Source organism: Trachurus trachurus (assembly GCF_905171665.1).
Source record: "Trachurus trachurus genome assembly, chromosome: 8".
NCBI classification, from domain to species: domain Eukaryota; kingdom Metazoa; phylum Chordata; class Actinopteri; order Carangiformes; family Carangidae; genus Trachurus; species Trachurus trachurus.
Window position 1 is genome coordinate 5,837,248 of NC_139905.1, and position 21,886 is coordinate 5,859,133.

Consider the following 21,886-nt stretch of genomic DNA (forward strand, 5'->3'; position numbering starts at 1 on the left):
CAACCCTGCTATTTTTTGACTATCAAAGTATTAAATTAGACAAATTCTATATTAATTAATACAAATGTATGAGTTTTTTTGTGTGTTTGCTTGCTTTTGCAGAACAAAGATGTGTAGTATATTTGCAATACTATTTTGATAAAATTCATACAGAAATTTAGATTTCTGTTATTTAAAAATGACTTTACAATTTCCTTTCATTGGAAAAGCTGGATGGTAGAAGTGGCTTAAAACTCTGAATAACATTTTTCCCCTTCTTTTATAGGCTATCTAACTCCTGTTCTGTTTTATTTTGGCTTTCTGTCAAAATCCTGTTTGAAATAACCGATTAACATCTCAGCAATGTCAAGCCTGTTTGTTATTTGACAATGTTAAAATAAATACTGAATGAAAGATAAATAAAGAAGAAACTCCCAAAGCAGCGAAACAAAAACAACCATGTTAAACATTTAACTTGTGCTCTAATGAACAAAATGTATATTATATTATGTAATATGTCTATTTAATCCTGTTTCACATGCTCTGTTGGATAATATGAAGTTGTTTGGTCATTTCAAAATAAATAGAAGCACATATTTAAAGTTATTCTAATAGATAAAACTGGTCTACTGTTCAAGCATCAGTGTGAGTGAGCTAATGGAGATAAACAGTCAGTTCATTGTCCTCTGTCTCATTGTCAGTAACCTGATGCTGAACAGTCTGGATCTGAATGTGGCAGCAGGTGGTGCTGTTTCCTTTCAACAGGCAAAGACAAAAACTACATTTATTCTATAAATCCAGTTTTAAATCTTCATGTTTAAGGATCCACTACTTAATAATAGTTATTTCTCAAGTTGTTTTTATGTTTCTCTATGAAAAGTTTAATTTTGTGGCTCCTCATATTCAAGACTTTTATTGTGTTGATAACAGAGGAGCTGATTCCCTGTGGTTTTGCTGCTTGAGCAATTATCTTTATACATTTAATGTCCTGAAGTGCATTTAAACAGCATGTGTTTAATAACCTTATTTTAAACATCAAGTATATATTTTAAAGTACTTTAAATTAACATTGTGCATTAAAAAATGCAAGTATCTGCAACAAAAATATACTTAGAATATCATGTAAGGTTATTATTATGATGCAGAACAGCCCATTTCAGAACAAAATATACTATATTACTGGGGTTTTATTATTGATGGATTCATGTGAAAGCACCACTAGGGTTATGGTGGGCCTAGTTCAAACTGTGTCATGTACTACCAGGTGGTGTATCCAAAATAATGCATAATATTTTATGAATTGATTCTATTTTTCGTTAAGAATCTGCATCAGAAAATTATTTTTTAACTAAACGTGACAAATAAAAGAAGTGGAGTAAAAATAGCAGCATTTTCTTCTGGACTAGTCTGTAGTGGAGCAGAGGCATTAAGTAATTGGAAATGCCTCTTTAGTCTGTGCAATAGAAAGAAAAAATCACCATGAAATATCACAATTTTCCCTTTTTTATGGCAAGTTGTTTTTAAACTTGTAGAAAATAAAAAGTAAAAACATTCAAATTGGAAGATTGGACATAACACAACAGGTTACAACCGTTTATATTTTAGAAATGACGTGATACCTGGCTGAAGGTTTGCCAAGACATAAACTTACATATGTGATAATAATAAAACACATATTTCAAGCAACCGTTTTGTTGACCAGGCCGTAATGGTCGGATGAGTTCATTCATGAGTTCGATGCTGAGGTGCGTGTCTTCCTGTCCGGAGGGGGAGGAGGTGAAGCTGGTTTCAGAAACAATAAAGATTTTGTCTAAATACAGTTTTCATTCATTCATTCATTCAGAGTTTGATCCCGAGTGAAACGATGTCTTCAGTACTATACCGACAGAAGCTGGAGCTGAACACTATGATGACGACCACAACTCTCCTTTAAATACAGTTAAGTTAAAAATCTGACTGTACTTGAACACATCGTAGGCACATATATATATATATATATATACACAGTATGCCTGTACATGATGTCTTATGAAAATAAGATACTGGCTATATACTGTCGAGCGTTTCTTGTTTTGTATTTGCATTCGTTTTTGCAAGGTTTCTTTCTGTCTCTTTGTGCTCCGCAGGGTTTTTCAGTGTGTCGTCTTCTTGGGGCCTTTTCCAAATTTAGCGTCCAATCCGAGACCTGAGGAGGAAAAAAAAGAAAAGAAAAGTGTGATTAAGGAGCAAAAGGATCCGACCCTGGAGATCACCACAACAGTCGCCGGTGTTATCAATAACAACAGTAAGAACACGTTCACTCTAACTATGTCAGCGTTAATTCACCGACTCCCCTGCGGCTGCGCTCCCGATGCATAATTTACCAGTCAACCAAATGGTTTGCGTGGGAGCTCTAAGTATTCCCCAGTTGGACCTAATTGTTTGTTAGAACAAACACATACAGTAGCTGCTGTCTCAGGCTGCAAGCTGCTGGAGCTGTGGTGAGCCTTTTTGTTTTTTATTTTATTTAATAATCCGTACTACAGACGGACGGGAGGAAACAGAGCGTGAAGTCTCACCGAGGAAGACGAGGACGGTGCCGACCCACTGCATCGAACTCATCACGTTACCGAACAGGATGACGGAGCCGAGGATGGTGAAGAACTTCCTGGTGGTGGTGACGATGGAGCAGGTCAGAGGCCCGAAGTAGACCACCGTCATGAAGATGAAGGTCTGGAGGAGGAGGAGGGGAATAATGACAACCATGATGATGATGATAGGGCTTTTCATGATTGTTTTGAACAAAACTATGTGATTTTTTAAAACTGAAAACAGTGCGATGCTTGTGGTTTTTATGTATTTTTTTATTCAGAGATATAGAGATGTACTTTTAATGGTGATATTTATTCAAATTCCTACTTTTAAAGAAGTTATTTATTCCTATCCCTTACATGTCACTAGAAGACTTTGCACACAGCTGCCAACCTGAACCTTCTCTTTTCTTTCCCGGTTTTTCTGTTTTGTTATGTGTTTGTGCTATGAGCAGCATGTGGTGTGTGAGCCGCCAAATGGAATTGCCCTTTAAGGGATTAATAAAGTTGTCTTGAATCTTCAATCTTGAATAAAACATTGAAATAGCATCACTTATGAATATAAATTAATAAAAGACACACATTACTGTAAAACAAAAACAAAAAATGATCTAGAAAAGTGAGCTTTAACCCTCTAGGGTTTATGATCACACCGATTGGATCACATGAAGTAGTCAAAGTGCTGTAAAAACAAAAGTAGGTCACCAGGAGTGCGGTCGAAAGTGCAGTTTTAAAACTCTCTCCTGGGTTTTATTTGACTTTGATAGACCGTGTAAAACTGGAGATATGATGTTTTAATTTGATTGTACAATAATGTTTATCCAGGGGATGGGTGGGAGGGGCAGGAGCTGGGTTTATGTGGTATATAAAGGCAAAATTAAAAGTATTCAAAAAACTAAATAGGCTCAGACCCCTAAGGGTTAAGGATCCTCAGGGGACCAAATGTCTGTAATAAACCTTGAAGCCCTAAAAAGGCTCAAAAGTTATCAATAACATCTTCAAATCTATCTTAAAAGTCTCAGGTTACTAGTTGACAGAGGCCACAACAGCAGCATTTTTATTTCAGCTGGAGACAGCAGATTGTTTTCTGGCTCGGCCCTGAACCAAACAGGAAGAAATTAACGGGTGACTTTACTTTTCCATTTGATACGCACTGGATGAAAAGGATTTAATTTCAGAGATAAGCCTGACGTGGAGGAAATGCTACTGGACGTTAGTCACTTGAGTGTCGAGGGCGAGGCCTAAACTTCTGTCGCTCTCCTGGATATAAATAGACGAAGAGTGAAAGGGCCAGACAGGATGATCTCAGATTCATTTATCTGGAGGAAATTCTGCTTAATTTCACTGAGATGAGTCACTGGGTGTCTACGTTTTTTTTTTTTGAGGCGCAGAACTTCTTATCTTAAAGTGATAGTTCAACATTTTGGCAAATTGGCCCATTGCCATAATCCGTATAGTTTTAGGAGTAGGAAGGGAACAAATTTCTCACACTGTGGAACAATAAAGTTAATCTTAATCTAAGGTTCGTTACCTTTATTTAATTGTCGGTGCAAGCTATTTTTAGAACGGCGGAGCAGAGCCGTGAGCTGCTCAGAGCTACGCTACGGAGGCTCATGGGATTTCTTGGTTTCCCTCATCAAACTCATCAAATACACAATCCAACAACTCCACAACGCTCTGGTGGACAAGTTGTGACCTGCACATTCACCACGCTATGAGATAATAACACAACATTACCAGACAGAGTTGTTTTAGAGGCAAATACAGAGACTGCTTGATGAAAAACTGTCCCTGAAGGCAACGCGCATCAGCGGTTTTGCATGAATTTCCCTCTAAAACAACTCTGTCTGGTAACGTTCTGTTATTATCTCATAGTGTGGTGAATGTGCAGCTCACAACTTGTCCACCAGAGCGTTGTGGAGTTGTTGGATTGTGTATTTGATGAGTTTGATGAGGGAAACCAAGAAATCCCATGAGCCTCCGTAGCGTAGCTCTGAGCAGCTCACGGCTCTGCGCCACCGTTCTAAAACTAGCATTGCACCGACAATTAAAGGTAACGAACCTACTGCTATGACTATAGAGATTATGGCAATGGGGCCAATTTGCCAAAATGTTGAACTATCCCTTTAAGAGAAGAAGACAGTTAAATGAGTGCACAGTCCTCACCTGGCCCAGAGCGCTGGTCAGTCCAAACAGCAGGATGTTGTAGAGGATGCTCGGGTGGCGTTCAGTGAAACTCAGGAACTCCCAGACTTCCCCCGTCCACAGCACGGCTGAGATCAGACAGGAAGGAAAAAAAACAAAAAAACAACTCAGTCAAAAACAGCTCAGACATTGATATCAATGTCACGTTTCACCGTCTTGTCCTTGACACTGCTGAGCTGAGAAAATCAGATCAAAGTGTTTACAGTGTTGACAGCAGCGTGGCTGCACGTCGCCACCCAGTGGTTTGAGGCGGTAATAACACTCAGCAGCAGCAGCAGCAGCAGCAGCAGCAGCCGTGGTGGTGGTGGTGTGGGTGTGAGGAGGAACAAGAAAACCTTTGTATCTTGGGAAACAGCACAACTTCAAAGACAGTGAAGGCAGATTTCTAATGAAGGTGGAAACATCAACACACCGTGTGCAAAACTGAAAAATCTCTGCACATCCACAACTCAGGGTTTCTACTCTTTTCTTGAAATCATTTTCCAGCTGCTACAGTATGACAGACATCACGCAAACGCATCCTCCATCCCATTCATGCTTCGGAGAAGTCTTTTCAACAGTTGTAGCTTATTTTGTACATTTAACCAGTTTGTTTCTATGTTGATTCCTCTCTTTCTCTTTCATTCTCTCTTCCAGAAGTCTCATTTAAAGATGTGCAGTCTATGGCTCCAACTTGTCTAAGCCATAATATCTTACATGCTTAGTTAGATAGATAGATAGATAGATAGATAGATAGATAGATAGATAGATAGATAGATAGATAGATAGATAGATAGATAGATAGATAGATAGATAGATAGATAGATAGATAGATAGATAGATAGATAGATAGATAGATAGATAGATAGATAAGTTTATTGGTCACATGCAAAGCTAAAACCAAGGTTAAAAAACAGTGTAAAAGTAAATTAAAAAAAATTATAATAATAATTTAAAAAAAAAGTTAAAGCAGAAGTGAGTGATATATTTGTGTTAATATAAGTCTTAAATAGTTATATCTTCCGACAGCAATCACTTACATAGAGTGTTTGGACCGAAACACGGGTCTGTCAGTCACTCTGCTCTGCTCTGAGCCGAGGAGAAAACATTTATCGTATCCTACAGTTTTTATCCAATGAGGAGAGAGAACGGCATGCAGGGCTGTGTGTGCAGCCAAGGAACGCCGTGAATGTGGTGACGTAGTGACGAGGACTGTTATGGTGCGTTCAAGGAAACTCGTATTTTTCCGACCGTGAAGTGGTACCAGTTCGATCTGGTACGAGTTCACCGGTCGGAAGTTACGAGTGGCCGTTATAGTGACTTTCACCGGTAAAACAGGTCGGAAAAACACGAGTGGGTTGCCTGGAACGCTACAAAGTCGTAAGTTGTGACTTGAAGCTGTAATTTACGATTTCAAAAGCCTGCCTGGAACGCAGCATTAGCGAAAACGACCGGACCACTTACTTCTGCTTTAATTAAGACAATTTTATCATAGAACAACGCAAAAATGCACACCTACAACAGTTCTCTGTCACTATCTATCTGTCCTTCATCAGAGAAGACAACAGGTCCAATACTGGAAACACTCATCAACTCAGTGTCGATAGTTTTCTCGCTATAGGAACGTCTTTGGGAAAGAAATCCTCGGTGGGGTCTGAAAAAGTCAAACTGAGCTCTGGCAGCTGGTGTCATGATGTGATAAATAATTTTCCAGGACACCTCAAAGCTTTTCCAGGACATTTGACTATTTTTCTCAATTTCCATGTGTTTTCCATTAGGGCTGGGACGATATGCTTTTCTCCCGATTTGATTCTTCTACGATTTTTTTGGATGGCGATTCGATTTAAATTGCGATTCTACGATATTGCAGATTCTCTCGATTTGTAGTCTGCATTTTTAACATTTATCCGCACACAAATACTGTAGGAGCCTATAAATGAACATACTCCATTATAAAGTGAACTTAAACCCTTTTCAAAACCTGTACACTCTGTATGTAAAAAAGGCGAACAAATGCACATTGCACAATATTTTAAAAAATTCCACAAAAAAAAAATTAAAAAAAAATTTAAAAAATCGATTTTTGAAAAAAATGTGAATCGATTTTTTCTCCCATCCCTATTTTCCATGACTGGAAAATGGGTGGTTTCCAGGTTTTCCAGGGCGCGTGGGAACCCTGACAACTGAATCGGAAACTTATGAGAATCAAATATTGTATTTTCTAACCCGAGCAGCCAATAGCAATTAGTCAGAGTCCCTCAGTTTGACCTTTTTTGATCTTTATCACACAGCCCATTAGTGCCAAACCTCCTCATTATGCTGCATTTTACTTTATGTGCCTCCCTCTCCGGCGACCTCCTCGCAGACCTGAGGCCTTTGAGCTGCACACGTCCTTATCTAGGAAGATAAAACTGGGAAAAAAATAAAATAAAAAATTGCCTCAACTTGAATTAATGAGTTTTCCTCCCCGTGAGAGAAACGGCCCTCAGAGAGCTGGGGGGGGGGCTGAGACTGGTTCCTGTTTGGCTGCTTCACTGGTTCACATGTTGCATCACACAGGTTATTATTTATCTCCCAGCAGTTATTTGATCCCAGAGGAATGATGACACTGTTTTTCCAGGGATCTGATTGGCCGGTAGTTTGGATCTGAACCTTTTGGAGTTAACCTGATCCAGAGCAGGTTTTAGGAGGGGAGGGGGGGTCCGTGGAAAACAAAGTACAGACAGACCTTCAGGAGTCTTTATGGTAAATGATTGTGACGTTACAAACCAACACAGTTTTACAACATCCTCACACTTTAAGGCTACGTAATAATAATAATAAACACCACTGTGTTAACATTCAGCCGTGGAAGCTGAAACACCTTCAGGTGAAATGAGATGTTGCTGCAGTTAATAACAATAACCTGTTGGGACACGAGCAGCTCCAGAACAAAACAAAACCTTCAACAGGATGATTTGGACCTTCAGTTCAAATCATTAGAAACGTGTTTTAAAGATAAAGACACTGAGAAATACTTTTGTGTCCTGTATTATGTTGCAATGGTGCACTGCACACAGAGTGTCAATACAAACAGGGTGTAAAATTAACTTTTTACCTCATCGGCCATTGGGCTAGTGACCTCCAAAAATGTACCGGCCAAACATATTTTTCACCGGCCAAATGAAAAAAGTCATGCCTTGTTTGACTAAAAGTAATTGCCTTAGGATTTTAGTATAAAAATCCAACTTAAGTAACATTTAAAAAGCTGCACATCCTGGCAGCTGAGAATATGACTGTCTCTGTTAAATATTTCAAAGGAGGTTAAATCGAAGCAACTGGACTTAGTTGTTTGTCTAGGAAGACGTTTCACCTCTCATCCAAGAGGCTTCATCAGTTCATGTACGCAGCTGACCAGGCTGGGACTGGTCCAACTATCTGGTGTGGAGACTCACTATTTAACCTCTTGTGTGGGCGTTTCACAAGGGTGATGATGTCACTGGTTCCCTTTTGTGCTCCAAGTGCCAACGACAGTCGTTGGAGTGACAGTCGTTGGTGGGAAGTTGGTTTCGACTTCGTTAGTGCCCTATTGTGTTCTAACGACAGTCATTGGAGTCACTTGCCACTTGTGAACAGTGGTTGTTCTTTGAGGCTAGATGGTTGAGTCTCCTGGGAAGGGATGAAAGGGCAGCATTGTAAATTGGAGACAGGTGGTGTCTCAGACCTCCTCCCCTGTTGAGGGACGGTTTTTCTACTTTTACAAAAATGGCTTCTTTAACTCCTCTTTCAAACCATCTGTCCTCTCTGTCTAGGATTTGGACATTGCTGTCCTCAAAGGAGTGGGCTTTCTCCTTGAGATGTAAATGAACAGCAGAGTCCAGACCTGAGGAGTTTGCTCTCCTGTGTTGGGCCATGCGTTTATGCAGTGGTTGTTTTGTTTCTCCAATGTAGAGGTCTTTGCATTCCTCGTTGCATTGGACTGCATACACCAGATTGCTTTTGTGGGTGTGTGGTGTTCTGTCCTTGGGATGTACCAGTCTCTGTCTGAGTGTGTTGCTGGGTTTGAAATACACAGGGATACGGTGTTTGTTAAAGATCCTCCTGAGTTTTTCTGATACTCCAGACACATATGGAATGACTATGTTTTTCCTCTTGTTTTGTCTTTCTTTCTCAACCACTTTGCTGGTTTTCTTTCTGGAAGCAGCTGCAGTTTTCACAAAGGTCCAGTTAGGGTAACCACAAGTTGTGAGGGCGCCTCTCAGGTGCTTGTGTTCTGCCCCTTGGGCCTGTGAGCTGGTGGGCACGTTATCAGCTCTGTGTTGCAAAGTTCTGATGACCCCAAGCTTATGTTCCAGAGGGTGGTGAGAGTCGAAAAGTAGATATTGGTCTGTATGTGTGGGTTTTCTGTATACCCCAATGTGGAGGCTCCTGTCCTTTTTCATATGGACGTCACAATCTAAGAAAGGCAGACTATTGTCCTTGACATCCTCTCTGGTGAACTTGATGTTTTTGTCCACTGAGTTAATGTGTTCGGTAAAAGCTTGCACTTCTTTGGTTTTGATTTTAACCCATGTGTCGTCCACATACCTGAACCAGTGGCTCGGTGTTGTTCCTTCAAAGGAGTTTAAAGCCTTGTTCTCTACCTCCTCCATGTACAGATTTGCCACAATAGGGGATACTGGTGAACCCATGGCACAGCCATGTTTTTGTCTGTAAAATTTGCCGTTGAACTGGAAGTATGTGGTGTTCAGGCATAAATCCAGAAGCTGGCAAATATGTTCGGGTTTGAGTTTTGTTCGGTTTTGCAGGGAGTTGTCTTGTGTGAGACGTTCTCTTACTGTGGCCGAAGCCTCCATAGTTGGAATACAGGTAAAAAGAGAAGTCACATCGTAGGATACCATAGTGTCATCTGGTTCCATTTGTATGTCCCGGACTTTACCCACAAAGTCTATAGAGTTTTGGATGTGGTGTGGGGTGTTTCCCACCAACGGAGCCAAGATATTGGCAATGTGTTTGGCTATGTTGTAAGTTACCGAGTTTATGCTGCTGACAATGGGCCTGAGCGGGGACCCTTCTTTATGGATTTTGGGGAGTCCATATAGGCATGGGATTGAATCCTGGGGATAAAGCCGGTAGTATTGTGTTTTGTCAATGACCCCTTCTTTTTGTAATTGTTGTAGACATTCTATCACCTTCTTTTTATAGCCACTGGTCGGGTCTCGTTTCAGAGTTTCATAAGTGTTAGAGTCGCTGAGTAGTGTAGATATCTTAGCCTGGTAGTCAGTTGTATTGAGCACAACTGTGCATCTACCCTTGTCTGCTGGGAGGATAGTAATGTTTTGGTCTTTGCTCAAAGCCGTCACTGCTTTCCTCTCCTCAAAGGTGAGGTTGGAGGGGGGGACCTTAGCCTCGGCCACCGCCGCTGACACTTTTAACCTTAGCTGATCTGCCTCAGTTCCGGTTAAGTTGTTTTTCCTTATAGCAGATTCTGTAGCTGTAATCAAATCCACTATAGGTAGCTCTTTCGGTGTCATGGCGAAATTCAAGCCTTTGGCTAGGACCTCTTTCTCAGGTTGGGTGAGTTCTCTGTCCGACACATTCTTAACCCATCTGTTTTGTGTTTCTTTCTGTGCTGAATGGTCAGTTTTTTGCCCCCATGTGAGTATTTCTGTGTTATTGTCAACATGTCGAGATTGTAAATTGCGGAATTTCTTGGTTTGTCTCTCTTTGCTTTTGTTATGTTGTGATAGTTGTGCCTTTTGGGTGAAATCCACAACTTTCTCCATGATGGAGCCAGGTAAGCGTGTTTTCAGTTTAAGCAGTATGTGGTCAGTTTTCTCTTTTAGCCCCTCGATAGTGAAATTGACCTGTCTTATTCGTTCGTTAAGGAGTTGGTTTTGAGCCTTTTCCATGATTTTCTCCACTCTATGCCCTCTCATAGTGGAATTCAAGCGTAGGCTAGTTGGTGTAAGCCTTTGTTGTCTGCATCTCAAACTGAACCGTAGGTGGTTCCTGTAATCTGCAATTTTCCGAGCCAACCTTTCATGTTCCCGCACCATTCTAAGGGTAGCCACCCCAAATTGTTCTGCAATAAGCCGGTGCATATTCTCATTTGTCCAGGTCATAGTATTTCAAAGGAGGTTAAATCGAAGCAACTGGACTTAGTTGTTTGTCTAGGAAGACGTTTCACCTCTCATCCAAGAGGCTTCATCAGTTCATGTACGCAGCTGACCAGGCTGGGACTGGTCCAACTATCTGGTGTGGAGACTCACTATTTAACCTCTTGTGTGGGCGTTTCACAAGGGTGATGATGTCACTGGTTCCCTTTTGTGCTCCAAGTGCCAACGACAGTCGTTGGAGTGACAGTCGTTGGTGGGAAGTTGGTTTCGACTTCGTTAGTGCCCTATTGTGTTCTAACGACAGTCATTGGAGTCACTTGCCACTTGTGAACAGTGGTTGTTCTTTGAGGCTAGATGGTTGAGTCTCCTGGGAAGGGATGAAAGGGCAGCATTGTAAATTGGAGACAGGTGGTGTCTCAGACCTCCTCCCCTGTTGAGGGACGGTTTTTCTACTTTTACAAAAATGGCTTCTTTAACTCCTCTTTCAAACCATCTGTCCTCTCTGTCTAGGATTTGGACATTGCTGTCCTCAAAGGAGTGGGCTTTCTCCTTGAGATGTAAATGAACAGCAGAGTCCAGACCTGAGGAGTTTGCTCTCCTGTGTTGGGCCATGCGTTTATGCAGTGGTTGTTTTGTTTCTCCAATGTAGAGGTCTTTGCATTCCTCGTTGCATTGGACTGCATACACCAGATTGCTTTTGTGGGTGTGTGGTGTTCTGTCCTTGGGATGTACCAGTCTCTGTCTGAGTGTGTTGCTGGGTTTGAAATACACAGGGATACGGTGTTTGTTAAAGATCCTCCTGAGTTTTTCTGATACTCCAGACACATATGGAATGACTATGTTTTTCCTCTTGTTTTGTCTTTCTTTCTCAACCACTTTGCTGGTTTTCTTTCTGGAAGCAGCTGCAGTTTTCACAAAGGTCCAGTTAGGGTAACCACAAGTTGTGAGGGCGCCTCTCAGGTGCTTGTGTTCTGCCCCTTGGGCCTGTGAGCTGGTGGGCACGTTATCAGCTCTGTGTTGCAAAGTTCTGATGACCCCAAGCTTATGTTCCAGAGGGTGGTGAGAGTCGAAAAGTAGATATTGGTCTGTATGTGTGGGTTTTCTGTATACCCCAATGTGGAGGCTCCTGTCCTTTTTCATATGGACGTCACAATCTAAGAAAGGCAGACTATTGTCCTTGACATCCTCTCTGGTGAACTTGATGTTTTTGTCCACTGAGTTAATGTGTTCGGTAAAAGCTTGCACTTCTTTGGTTTTGATTTTAACCCATGTGTCGTCCACATACCTGAACCAGTGGCTCGGTGTTGTTCCTTCAAAGGAGTTTAAAGCCTTGTTCTCTACCTCCTCCATGTACAGATTTGCCACAATAGGGGATACTGGTGAACCCATGGCACAGCCATGTTTTTGTCTGTAAAATTTGCCGTTGAACTGGAAGTATGCGGGTCTTTCCTCCACCTTTCAGATGGGGCAAAGCTCCGTGGGAAACAGTAGGAGAGACACAACCTGTGGAGCCGTGCACCGCTGACATGCACCAAAAAAACAAGCACGACGCATCGAATGCACACCACTACGGTGATAATTAGCGGGATGATGAGCAATAAACCTCGACAAGATGGACAGAACAGAACCATCAGGGTTTTGTTCATCCTGTTGCATCCCTATAAGGGCTATAGCTGTAGAAATAAACTCTGTGGCAAAGGCAGGTGTGTGTTTTTTGTTTTACACGCCAAACTCATTTTTGTTGGGTGTTAATTTTACACCCTGAATACAAACCAATGAATGAATGAAAATCATCAACACTGGTTTTCACTACTTTTCTGAGCAACCAGTGCAAATGTCGTATTTATTTTTCTGTGTGTTCACATGAGCCTCGTGGTTCTGTCTCTCTGTGACCGGACTGAGCTTCTCGTCTCTACATTTTGGTCTGGATTAAAGGTTAAGTGGCGTTGAGCTCGGTGGACTCACCCATTCCCAGCACCAGGGTGGACCACATGTTGATGTTCAGCATCATGTGGTTGGCGCCGGTCTGGAAGCGAGACCTCATGTGGTCCTGGGCCACGCCGGTCAGTCCGTCCAGCGTCAGAGAGACGAGCTACGGACGAGAACCAGACAAGAGGAGAGAAAACGTTACATTCATGCTCGAGATGCCACGGTCACCATGGATACATACTGTATGCCAGGGATGGCGGAGCGGCAGATGAAGATGTGACCTCACCAGCAGAATCTCTCCGAAGCCGAAGACGTGATCGTCTGCGACGGCCGAGCTCTTGTTGGGTTTGTAGAGGAAGAGAGCGACGCCGCTGACGATGAGCAGCACACACAGGTATTTAGCCAGAGGATAACGCTTCCTCAGGATCGTCACGCCCAGGATCATCACTGCAACAACAACCACAACATCATTGTTGGAGCTATTTGTTATTTAGTTGGTTTTTTTGTGGTTTAGTTTTGAGGAATACACCATTAGTTTGCTTATAATATTTAGTATTGTTTGAGTTAATTTGGGTATTTAAAGGGATAGTTCACCCAAAATTGAAATTTCACTCATTATCTACTCACCCTCATGTCAACTAAGGCCTGGGAGAAGTTTCAGAGTCCTCCGTGGCTTCTCTGAGTTACAGGGGGTCTCGGCGTAGCAGTGCATGTCCATATCACGGTTGCAAATGGATACCAACTGTCTTCGTAACAAAAAGACACACCAAAAAACATCCAAATACCTCCATGCTGCTCGTATGTAATGTCCGTCTTGTATTGAAGCCCAGAAATGCAAAATTGCCTGGAAGAGGAAGAGGAGAGAAGCTCCCGCTACAAAACAAGCTTGAAATATAGACTTGTTTAATTTTTTTCGGGACAATTTCGCATTTCGGGGCTTCAATACAAGACGGACATTACATACAAGCAGCATGGAGGTATTTGGATGTTTTTTGGTGTGTCTTTTTGTTACGAAGACAGTTGGTATCCATTTGCAACCGTTATATGGACATGCAGTGCTGCACGGAGACCCCCTGTAACTCAGAGAAGCCACGGAGGACTCTGAAACTTCTCCCAGCCCTTAGTCCACATGAGGGTGAGTAGATAACGAGTGAAATTTACCTCCATGCTGCTCGTATGTAATGTCTGTCTTGTATTGAAGCCCCGACATGCGAAATTGTCCCGAAATAAATTAAATAAGTCTATATTTCAAGCTTGTTTTGTAGTGGAAGCTTCTCGAAGCTCCTCTTCCCTGTTCGTCAAATTTAGACGAACTGGGAAGAGACAGTTGGTATCCGAAGACAGTTGGTATCCATTTGCAACCGTCATATGGACATGCACTGCTACGCCGAGACCCCCTGTAACTCAGAGAAGCCACGGAGGACTCTGAAACTTCTCCCAGCCCTTAGTCGACATGAGGGTGAGTAGATAATGAGTGAAATTTTAATTTTGGGTGAACTATCCCTTTAACAATGCTTTATAGCACACTGGGTGAGTTGTGTAGGCAGGCATAGGTGAGCCAGACAAGAGAGGCGGCAAAGGGCCATTGTTCTTTGTTTGTTTGTTTGCCAGTGGAAAATAAACCTAAGAAACTTTTTTTTTTTGCCTGGACAATGGACTCACAATGGATGTTTATCCTGCATAAAGTCACTCCCTACGTGTCTCAGTGGCCATTTGATTTTGTTTTATTGCAGTTTAGATGTTTTAGAGTTTTTTTTTTTTGATTATTGACATTGAGGACAAATAGCCACTACAATCAATCAATCATGATATCACACTCACTCTAACAGTGGACATATGATCAGGCCTTCAGCCCTGAGACTGGAACATATGGATGGTGACATAACGTCTATACGTGAGAACAGATAACGAGATAACAGAACAAACTGTGACCCGACACTTCTCTCTGCTCTGAACACCACACACTATTTACTCTGTACGTCCAGAGGTCAGAGAGATAAGCTGCTCCTGTCCGCCAGTAACCACGTGCACACGGATACATTAACTATATATATACAGTATATACACACTATATATTTACTGTATGTGTGTGTGTGTGTATATGAGAAGAGGGGGTGAACTGAGGAGTTACTTTCTCTGTTAAAACCAGGGATGCAAACGGGTCAGGACCAAAAAAGAGAGGAATTGTCTGGCGGGCGGGGGGGGGGGGGGCCTCACCATTAACAATATCACAGAAAAGTCAATTTCCAGTAGTTCAACCCCAACCAAGTATTGAGTGCATATAGATGGACAGTTTTCAGAAGGCCAACATTTCTATATTAAAAATGCTTTAAAAAAATAAAAACCATTGCAATATTTCAATTTTGGAGATACTGATTTTTAGGTCTTCACTGAATGTTAGTCATATACTATTAAAATAAACAGAAGAAATAAAGACATGGGATTTAACATCCCATTCAGTGTGTAATGGACATATAGGCCTATATAATGTGTTAGTTTCACTTTAATTGAACACATTCTACATCGCGGAGGCGACGTCTCTCCTTCACCTCTGAAACGGGGCAGAGCTCCGTGGGAAACACCTGCCTGACACAGCAACGGACATGCACGGGGGGAAAACGGCGGCGCCGTCGCACCGAATGCACGCGGATACGCGCCGCTTTGGGTAACGAGCGCGCACGTCGCGTCTACATTTCAATTCAATTCAAAGAACTTTATTTTTCCGTTACATTGGAGGTGAATAGGAAGGATGTTACCAGTGTAATCAGAGACAACCATGAATGAGTTGTCGCACACACTGAGGTGAGCAGCAGAGCGGCCGCACCGTGACCGCGGTCCGCTCCAGCTGCCTGGTGTCTCCATTACGCACCACGCGTCTTTTCAGTCACTTGTCCAAGTTCTCCTTTACTGTTTTTTTTCGAGACAACACTCATTCTCTCTCTCTCTTTTACCGGCGGTGTCAGCTGATGTGCACATCTGCAGCAACCCAAACAAATGCACATGTTACTGTTGACTGGCTCTATTCCAGCCACATGACTGGTTCGGCGCGGTGGAAATTGAAAAAAAATTTCAAAGGAGGTTAAATCGAAAGCAACTGGACTTATACTGAGTCTCCACACCAGTTAGTTGGTCCAGTCCCAGCCTGGTCAGATGCTACATGAACTGATGAAGCCTCATGGATGAGAGGTGAAACGTCTTCCTAGACAAATAACTAAGTCCAGTTGAACCTCCTTTGAAAAAAAAAAAAAAGTTGTTGGCGGGCTCGTGAATTTTTTTTTAAACGAGTGAAAACGAGCGTTAACTCGCGTATCTCGCGTTTGGTTGCGCGTAAAAGCTCGCGCGAAAAAAAAGCGTTCCTCGTGTTTGTGTGGGAAGCCCCTGTGGGTCTTCCCACCAAACACGATGAAACAGACGAAGACGCGAGGGTCCCGTCGCCATAAAAGAATCGCGTGTATTGCGTCGCAAAAAAAAAAAGTCGCGTATACCGCGTCTCGCGCCTAATCGCGTCTTTGCGTCACGGCCTTTTACACCGCGGACGTAACGAATAAACGGTGACGGTGTGAACGAACAACATAGAACAGGACCAGACGTGCGTTGTTTCCTCTTTTCACCTACAGCTCCACTCTCCCTTACTTACACAACTACTGTTATTGTTGAGAGCAGAGAATTGTGGGATTTGTAGTTTTTGACCAATCGCAGGTTGTGCTCTTTCTTTTTTGTGATTTTCCCGGTTCACACATGTCTTTTTTTTTTAGGGGCAAATGCGAGTGAAATGCTCGCCCATGGTGGGCATAAGAAAATTTAAGACCTGTCTAAAATTATTTAAGACTTGAACATAATAATTCAACAAATTTAAAGCAGATATCAGCTTCACGGCCGTTTCGGCTAATGCTGCGTTCAAGGCAGGCTTTTGAAACCGTAAGTTACAGCTTCAAGTCACAACTACGACTTGGTAGCGTTCCAGGTAACCCGTAGCTCGTGTTTTTACCATCCTGTTGTCTGTGAAAGTTCCCTATAACGGCCACTCGTAACTTCCGACCCGTGAACTCGTACCAGATCGAACTGGTATGACTTCACAGGAAGGAAAAACACAAAGTACGAGTTTCTTTGAACGCACCATGAGTTAGCAGCCCCCGCCCTTGTCAGGCATCAATTGGTCCTCGTGCTACGTCACCACATTCACGCGCATCCCTTGGCTGCACACACAGCCCTTCATGCCGTTCTCTCTCTTCATTGGATAACACTTGTATCCCACAAGGAAAATTTTCTCCTCGGGTTACAGCAGAGCAGAGTGACGGAGAGACTCGTGTTTAGGCTGAAATACTTCATGTAAGTGATTGCTGACGGAAAATAGGACTATTTAGGACTTATATTAACAAAAACATTCCACTGATATCTGCTTTAAGACATTTTAAGGCCTAAAAGTGTGTAATGGACATATAGGCCTATATAATGTGTTAGTTTCACTTTAATTGAACACATTCTACATCGCGGAGGCGACGTCTCTCCTTCACCTCTGAAACGGGGCAGAGCTCCGTGGGAGACACCTGCCTGACACAGTAATGTACGTACCGACTGCACGCGGCTACGCACCGCTTTGGGTAACGAGCGCGCACGTCGCGCGTCAACATTGGAGGTAGGCAGTTATCAGTATGATCAGAAACCATGAATGAGTTCGCCTCAGTTTCACGTGATTGTCACTGTCAGCCTGTTAGAAAAACATTTTACTGACCCCAGCTGAGACGCTGAGACCCCCCCCCCCTCAAAACAAAAACTCTTCGGATCTGAATGATTCACACAAGTCACCTAATTGGTCATGAAAAAAGCGAGTTTCGCTTTTCGGCGCGCTGTTTGCATCCCTGTAAAACATTCAGACATGTGGTCGTTTCCTCATGTTTTTTTCCCCTTTTTACAATTTTACTCATGTTTGACTTAAATACAAAAATAGACACATCCTATATAAATAAAAACAAACAATAAAAAGAAATAAATGCAGTAAAATAGAAAATAAATAATAAGAAAGACAACTTGGAGACATTCTGCTATAAAGTTCAAAAGAAATTCTGATAGATTCTGGTATTTAACAACTACATAAAATCAAATGAAACACTGTTCTTACAAAACAAGATTACGACTAATATATATTAAAGGGTGCAAGGTAACTAAGTACTGTAGTATTTTTATACTTCATCATCATTATTTTATAGTTTTTAGTTTTACTGTGCTACATTTACCCGACAGCTTGCAAATTTCTAATTCAAATTATTAATACACAATTTAATAAAGTAAGAAATTATGATCCATTATGATAGATTTAACTACCCAGCAGTAAATTAATTACCCCCAGATTTAACGGCTGCAGTATTAAAGTCAGACGTTTATAGCTGATTTATGGTACACGTACGTATATGCATTAGCATATTACATAATGAATCCTGGCAGCTCAGCAGTTTCTCAGGATTAAAACTAAACTGTTCTGTTCACTAATGAAGTCTGCAGCAGCAACAACAAACATATTAATGACAAACTGAGTTCATTTCTTTTATATAAAACCTTCGTCATCGCTTCACCTCCACTAACAAGAGGAAGAAACCTCAGGAAGTGAACCAGGTGTTGTCACATTTACCTGGAATGGGTTTGCAGGATTTTCCCAACACCTGAAACAAGAAAAAAGAAATGTGTGAGTTACAACAACTGCAAAATAACATATTGACAGGTAAAAAAAAAAAAGACAAAAAGAAAAGGAGCAGCAGACTGACCTGTGTGGGGTAGTTGACGTAGAGGAGGGCGGAGTTACTGGACACCATGGCGCCGAGGTAAGAGAGGGAGCACAGTCCATAGAGCCAGTTCTGAGTGTGATCCGGTTTAGATCCTTCGAAAAACTGGATCACTGAGGAGGAGGAGAGAAGATTTTCATTACATTATGACTTCACAGGCTCAGAAACCAATCAATCAATCAGACTTTATTTGTATTGTAGCAGTTTTCCTACAAGCAGCGCCAGTGTTTTTCAGAATAAAAAGTAGTAAAAACACCATATTAACACACATTCACATCACAAACGAATAATGACTGAGTAATAAAAATAAGAAGAAATTGGGGAAATACTGAAGTCTGCAGAGGAAAAATGACCAAAAACAAATGAAATGCTAGAATAGAGCCGTCATAATAAAAAGAGTACACCCAGAAATAAAAGGTAGTGTATCAAAACTGAGTTAAAAAAAATTATGCAACAGTGAAGATAAAATATTAAAAATGCTAAATGAGAAGGAATGACGGAAAGCAAGTTAAAGCAGAAATAATTATCGGGGTAAAACAAATGAGCCAAAAATAAAGGTAAGAGGAAAAAAATGCAGAAAATAATCATAGGACAAGCCAATAAAACAGTTTAAATTGTATAAATAAAACACAAGATAATAAAAAGATAAAAGAAACAAATAAATTTCAATAAAAACGTTAGGCTAAGAAAGTAGGTCTGAGTTTAAAATATCAGAAATCCATGTTTTCACTCGTTTTTTCGTCACATATACTCACAGATCTTAGCGAACAGAGCGCTGATGATGCACTGGATTAAAACCAGCGTCCGGGCGAATTTGAACTTCTCCTTCTGTTCTCCTTGACCATAATCACCTCGAGTGCTGCAGAGGTGAGAGACACAACGAGGGGTTAAATGCAACAACAGACGATGAAGCTGAAACTGAACTGTTCAATGCTGCTGTGAGGTTTAAAAGAGGAGTGATGTCTCATCTGTCTGCAGCTGTGAAAAGGCCTTCTAATAAAACACAGGCTGCAGTGCATTAAAGAGTTTGCAGAACTCACAGGAAACTAAAAGTGAGTAATAAGAGTTTTATTCAAATACTAAAAAACTACTTATGTGCAAATTATTCAGGATGTGTAAAAGCTGCTGCTCCACCACTGCAGACTCCAGTTTGAAGTCATTTTGAAACCAGATCTGATCCCTGTCCCCCCTCTGCAGACCTACTGGGGCGACAACATACCATCTGTGTCATGCATGGTGTGTGTGTGTGTGTGTGTGTGTGTGGCATGCTGCACCAGAGGCTGAGCTACCTTCACTAAATGCTCTTTCTAGAGACGTCCACAAATAACCTGCAGCTGGTTCACTGCAAAGTGCATTTAATTAAATCAAAAAAATATAAAAGATAATGTTGATTTCAGACTAAGAACAACAGCTAAGTGGGATCTCATGTTTATTTTTATTTTATTGTATAGCTATTACTGATGTTTCTATCCTGTATGTGTTTTACTCTTATGCTGCTATGGACCTCTCTTTGGGATCTATCTATCTATCTATCTATCTATCTATCTATCTATCTATCTATCTATCTATCTGCAAAAATGAGGTCTGATTTAGGTCTGAGACAATACTTGTGCATTATTTTTTAAATAAACCAGACTCCATTTGAAAATGTGGCCATTTAAAAGCTGAATTATTGTGCTTCTTGCATCATTTTGGACAAATTTGCATCACATAACACGTCTAGTGAACACACACAGGCACATCGTGTACTCATTTGTGTCTTTAACAATGAGAAAAGTTGCATTAAATAGTCATAATAGCACATTTTCTCAGTATCTAAACCTGACATTAAATGTGCATATAGTTGAATGGACTCTTGGTGTCTAATATCCAACAACAACATCTGGTATAGCTTAAATAAGATGAAATAAAAACTCGTTACTCACATGGTCTCCTGTAATATCCCATAATAAAAGTAGCACACGAAGACTCCGAAGAAACACACGATGAAGCGGACCCGCATGCTGTCCCACGGTGAGGCGGGTTTCCCTGCTCCTTTCCCCGCAGCCATGCTGTCCTCCACGGCCCCCAGCCCCGGTATGGACACCGACACCGACCCCGCTGCGCTCCCCGTCCGCTCCACCGTACTGCTCGTTTTCTCTTTTGCAACAATTTTTTTTCTTTCTTTTTTTTTCTAAATTAATGCTTTTCTTTTGTATCAATCAAATCCCAGAATGAAAGAGTGAGCTGCTGCTGCTAATTTACTGAATGTGGTGAATTATCTGCAGGTTATTTTTAAGTCATTATTGTTTTTGTTTTATTTAGCATCACTCCCCGGTGTCCGACAATCTGCTCCTTTGCCGGTGTATTAGCATCAACTGCACCCGGCTTTCACCTGCTGCACAGGTGAGTTGTGTTTAGTCCGTGTTTTCATTCAGAAATCAGACCTATAATTACAGCAAAAAGCAAAAAAGCACAAAAAAAGAGGTTGCGACAGGAAAATTAGTTTAGTGGAAGGACCCTATAGGGCTGTCTGCGGCTCCGCCTGAGCTATTTCATCTGATTTCCTGCGTTAAATCGTGAATTTAAACGCAACACGGTGCGTTCAGAGCGACTGCGTCATCCGAGTGTCGCAACACCGCGACAAAAATGCGAATTATTTTGACAAAAACTTCATTTTAAGGTGTTTTGTAGTGAAACAGGAGTTGTAGAGACAGCTGTTTGAAAAAAAGAGGGGTCCTTCCTTGAGAAATGTCGCGTGTCTTTTTGTCGTCTTAGGATGTGGATTAAACCGATTGGTCCATGTCAGGGAAGTAGAGATCCCCTCTCGGCCAATCAGAGAGCGGCGTTGCGTGAAGGGGAGACAGTGGGCGGGGCTTAAGGTTTAAAAACCACAAATCCACGTGTCATAATGCAGGCACAACAACAAGAGCAGCAGCAGACACAGTAATTAAAGGATATTACAGAGGAAAGAGGAAATATGTAAATAAACGCCCAGGAAAAACTGGTTCTTTTTATTCGTCTTTCTTTACAACAGCAACAGCACACTAAACTTTCTTGACTGTTATTACCCTGAAAAAGTAAGAAAAGTGTGAAAAGGTTTTGAGAAAACACAGATCTGAGAGATTATACTAATGTTTCATTAGCATCTTTGATATTTATTTGCTTTCGGTTGTGTTTTTAATCAGTGTTGCATAGGAAAACGCTGATGAAGACAGTGTTTTATCAATATGAACAATAACTGAAATCAACTTCCTCTCCATCAGAATGAATGATGAGTGAAGCGTTAACGCGGCTCAGTCTGAACGACGAAAAAACAACCAAAAAACTCAGCTCCACTCACTCAAGATTATTATTAAAACGTTGACAA

At 41.5% G+C, this 21,886-nt stretch overlaps 1 protein-coding gene across 1 annotated transcript; it reads right to left on the reverse strand.

Moving 5' to 3' along the window:
* Positions 1-1,466: 1,466 nt before the first annotated feature.
* On the reverse strand, positions 1,467-21,011 carry slc35b1 (solute carrier family 35 member B1). The gene is made up of 9 exons (XM_083977533.1): positions 20,463-21,011; positions 19,293-19,396; positions 18,520-18,650; positions 18,387-18,417; positions 13,047-13,207; positions 12,797-12,923; positions 4,716-4,822; positions 2,538-2,691; positions 1,467-2,164 (listed from the first exon to the last, which is right to left on the reverse strand). Exons 1-9 carry the CDS (start codon positions 20,585-20,587, stop codon positions 2,112-2,114), a joined length of 993 nt encoding a protein of 330 aa, XP_083833659.1. The 5' UTR covers positions 20,588-21,011; the 3' UTR covers positions 1,467-2,111.
* Positions 21,012-21,886: the final 875 nt, after the last annotated feature.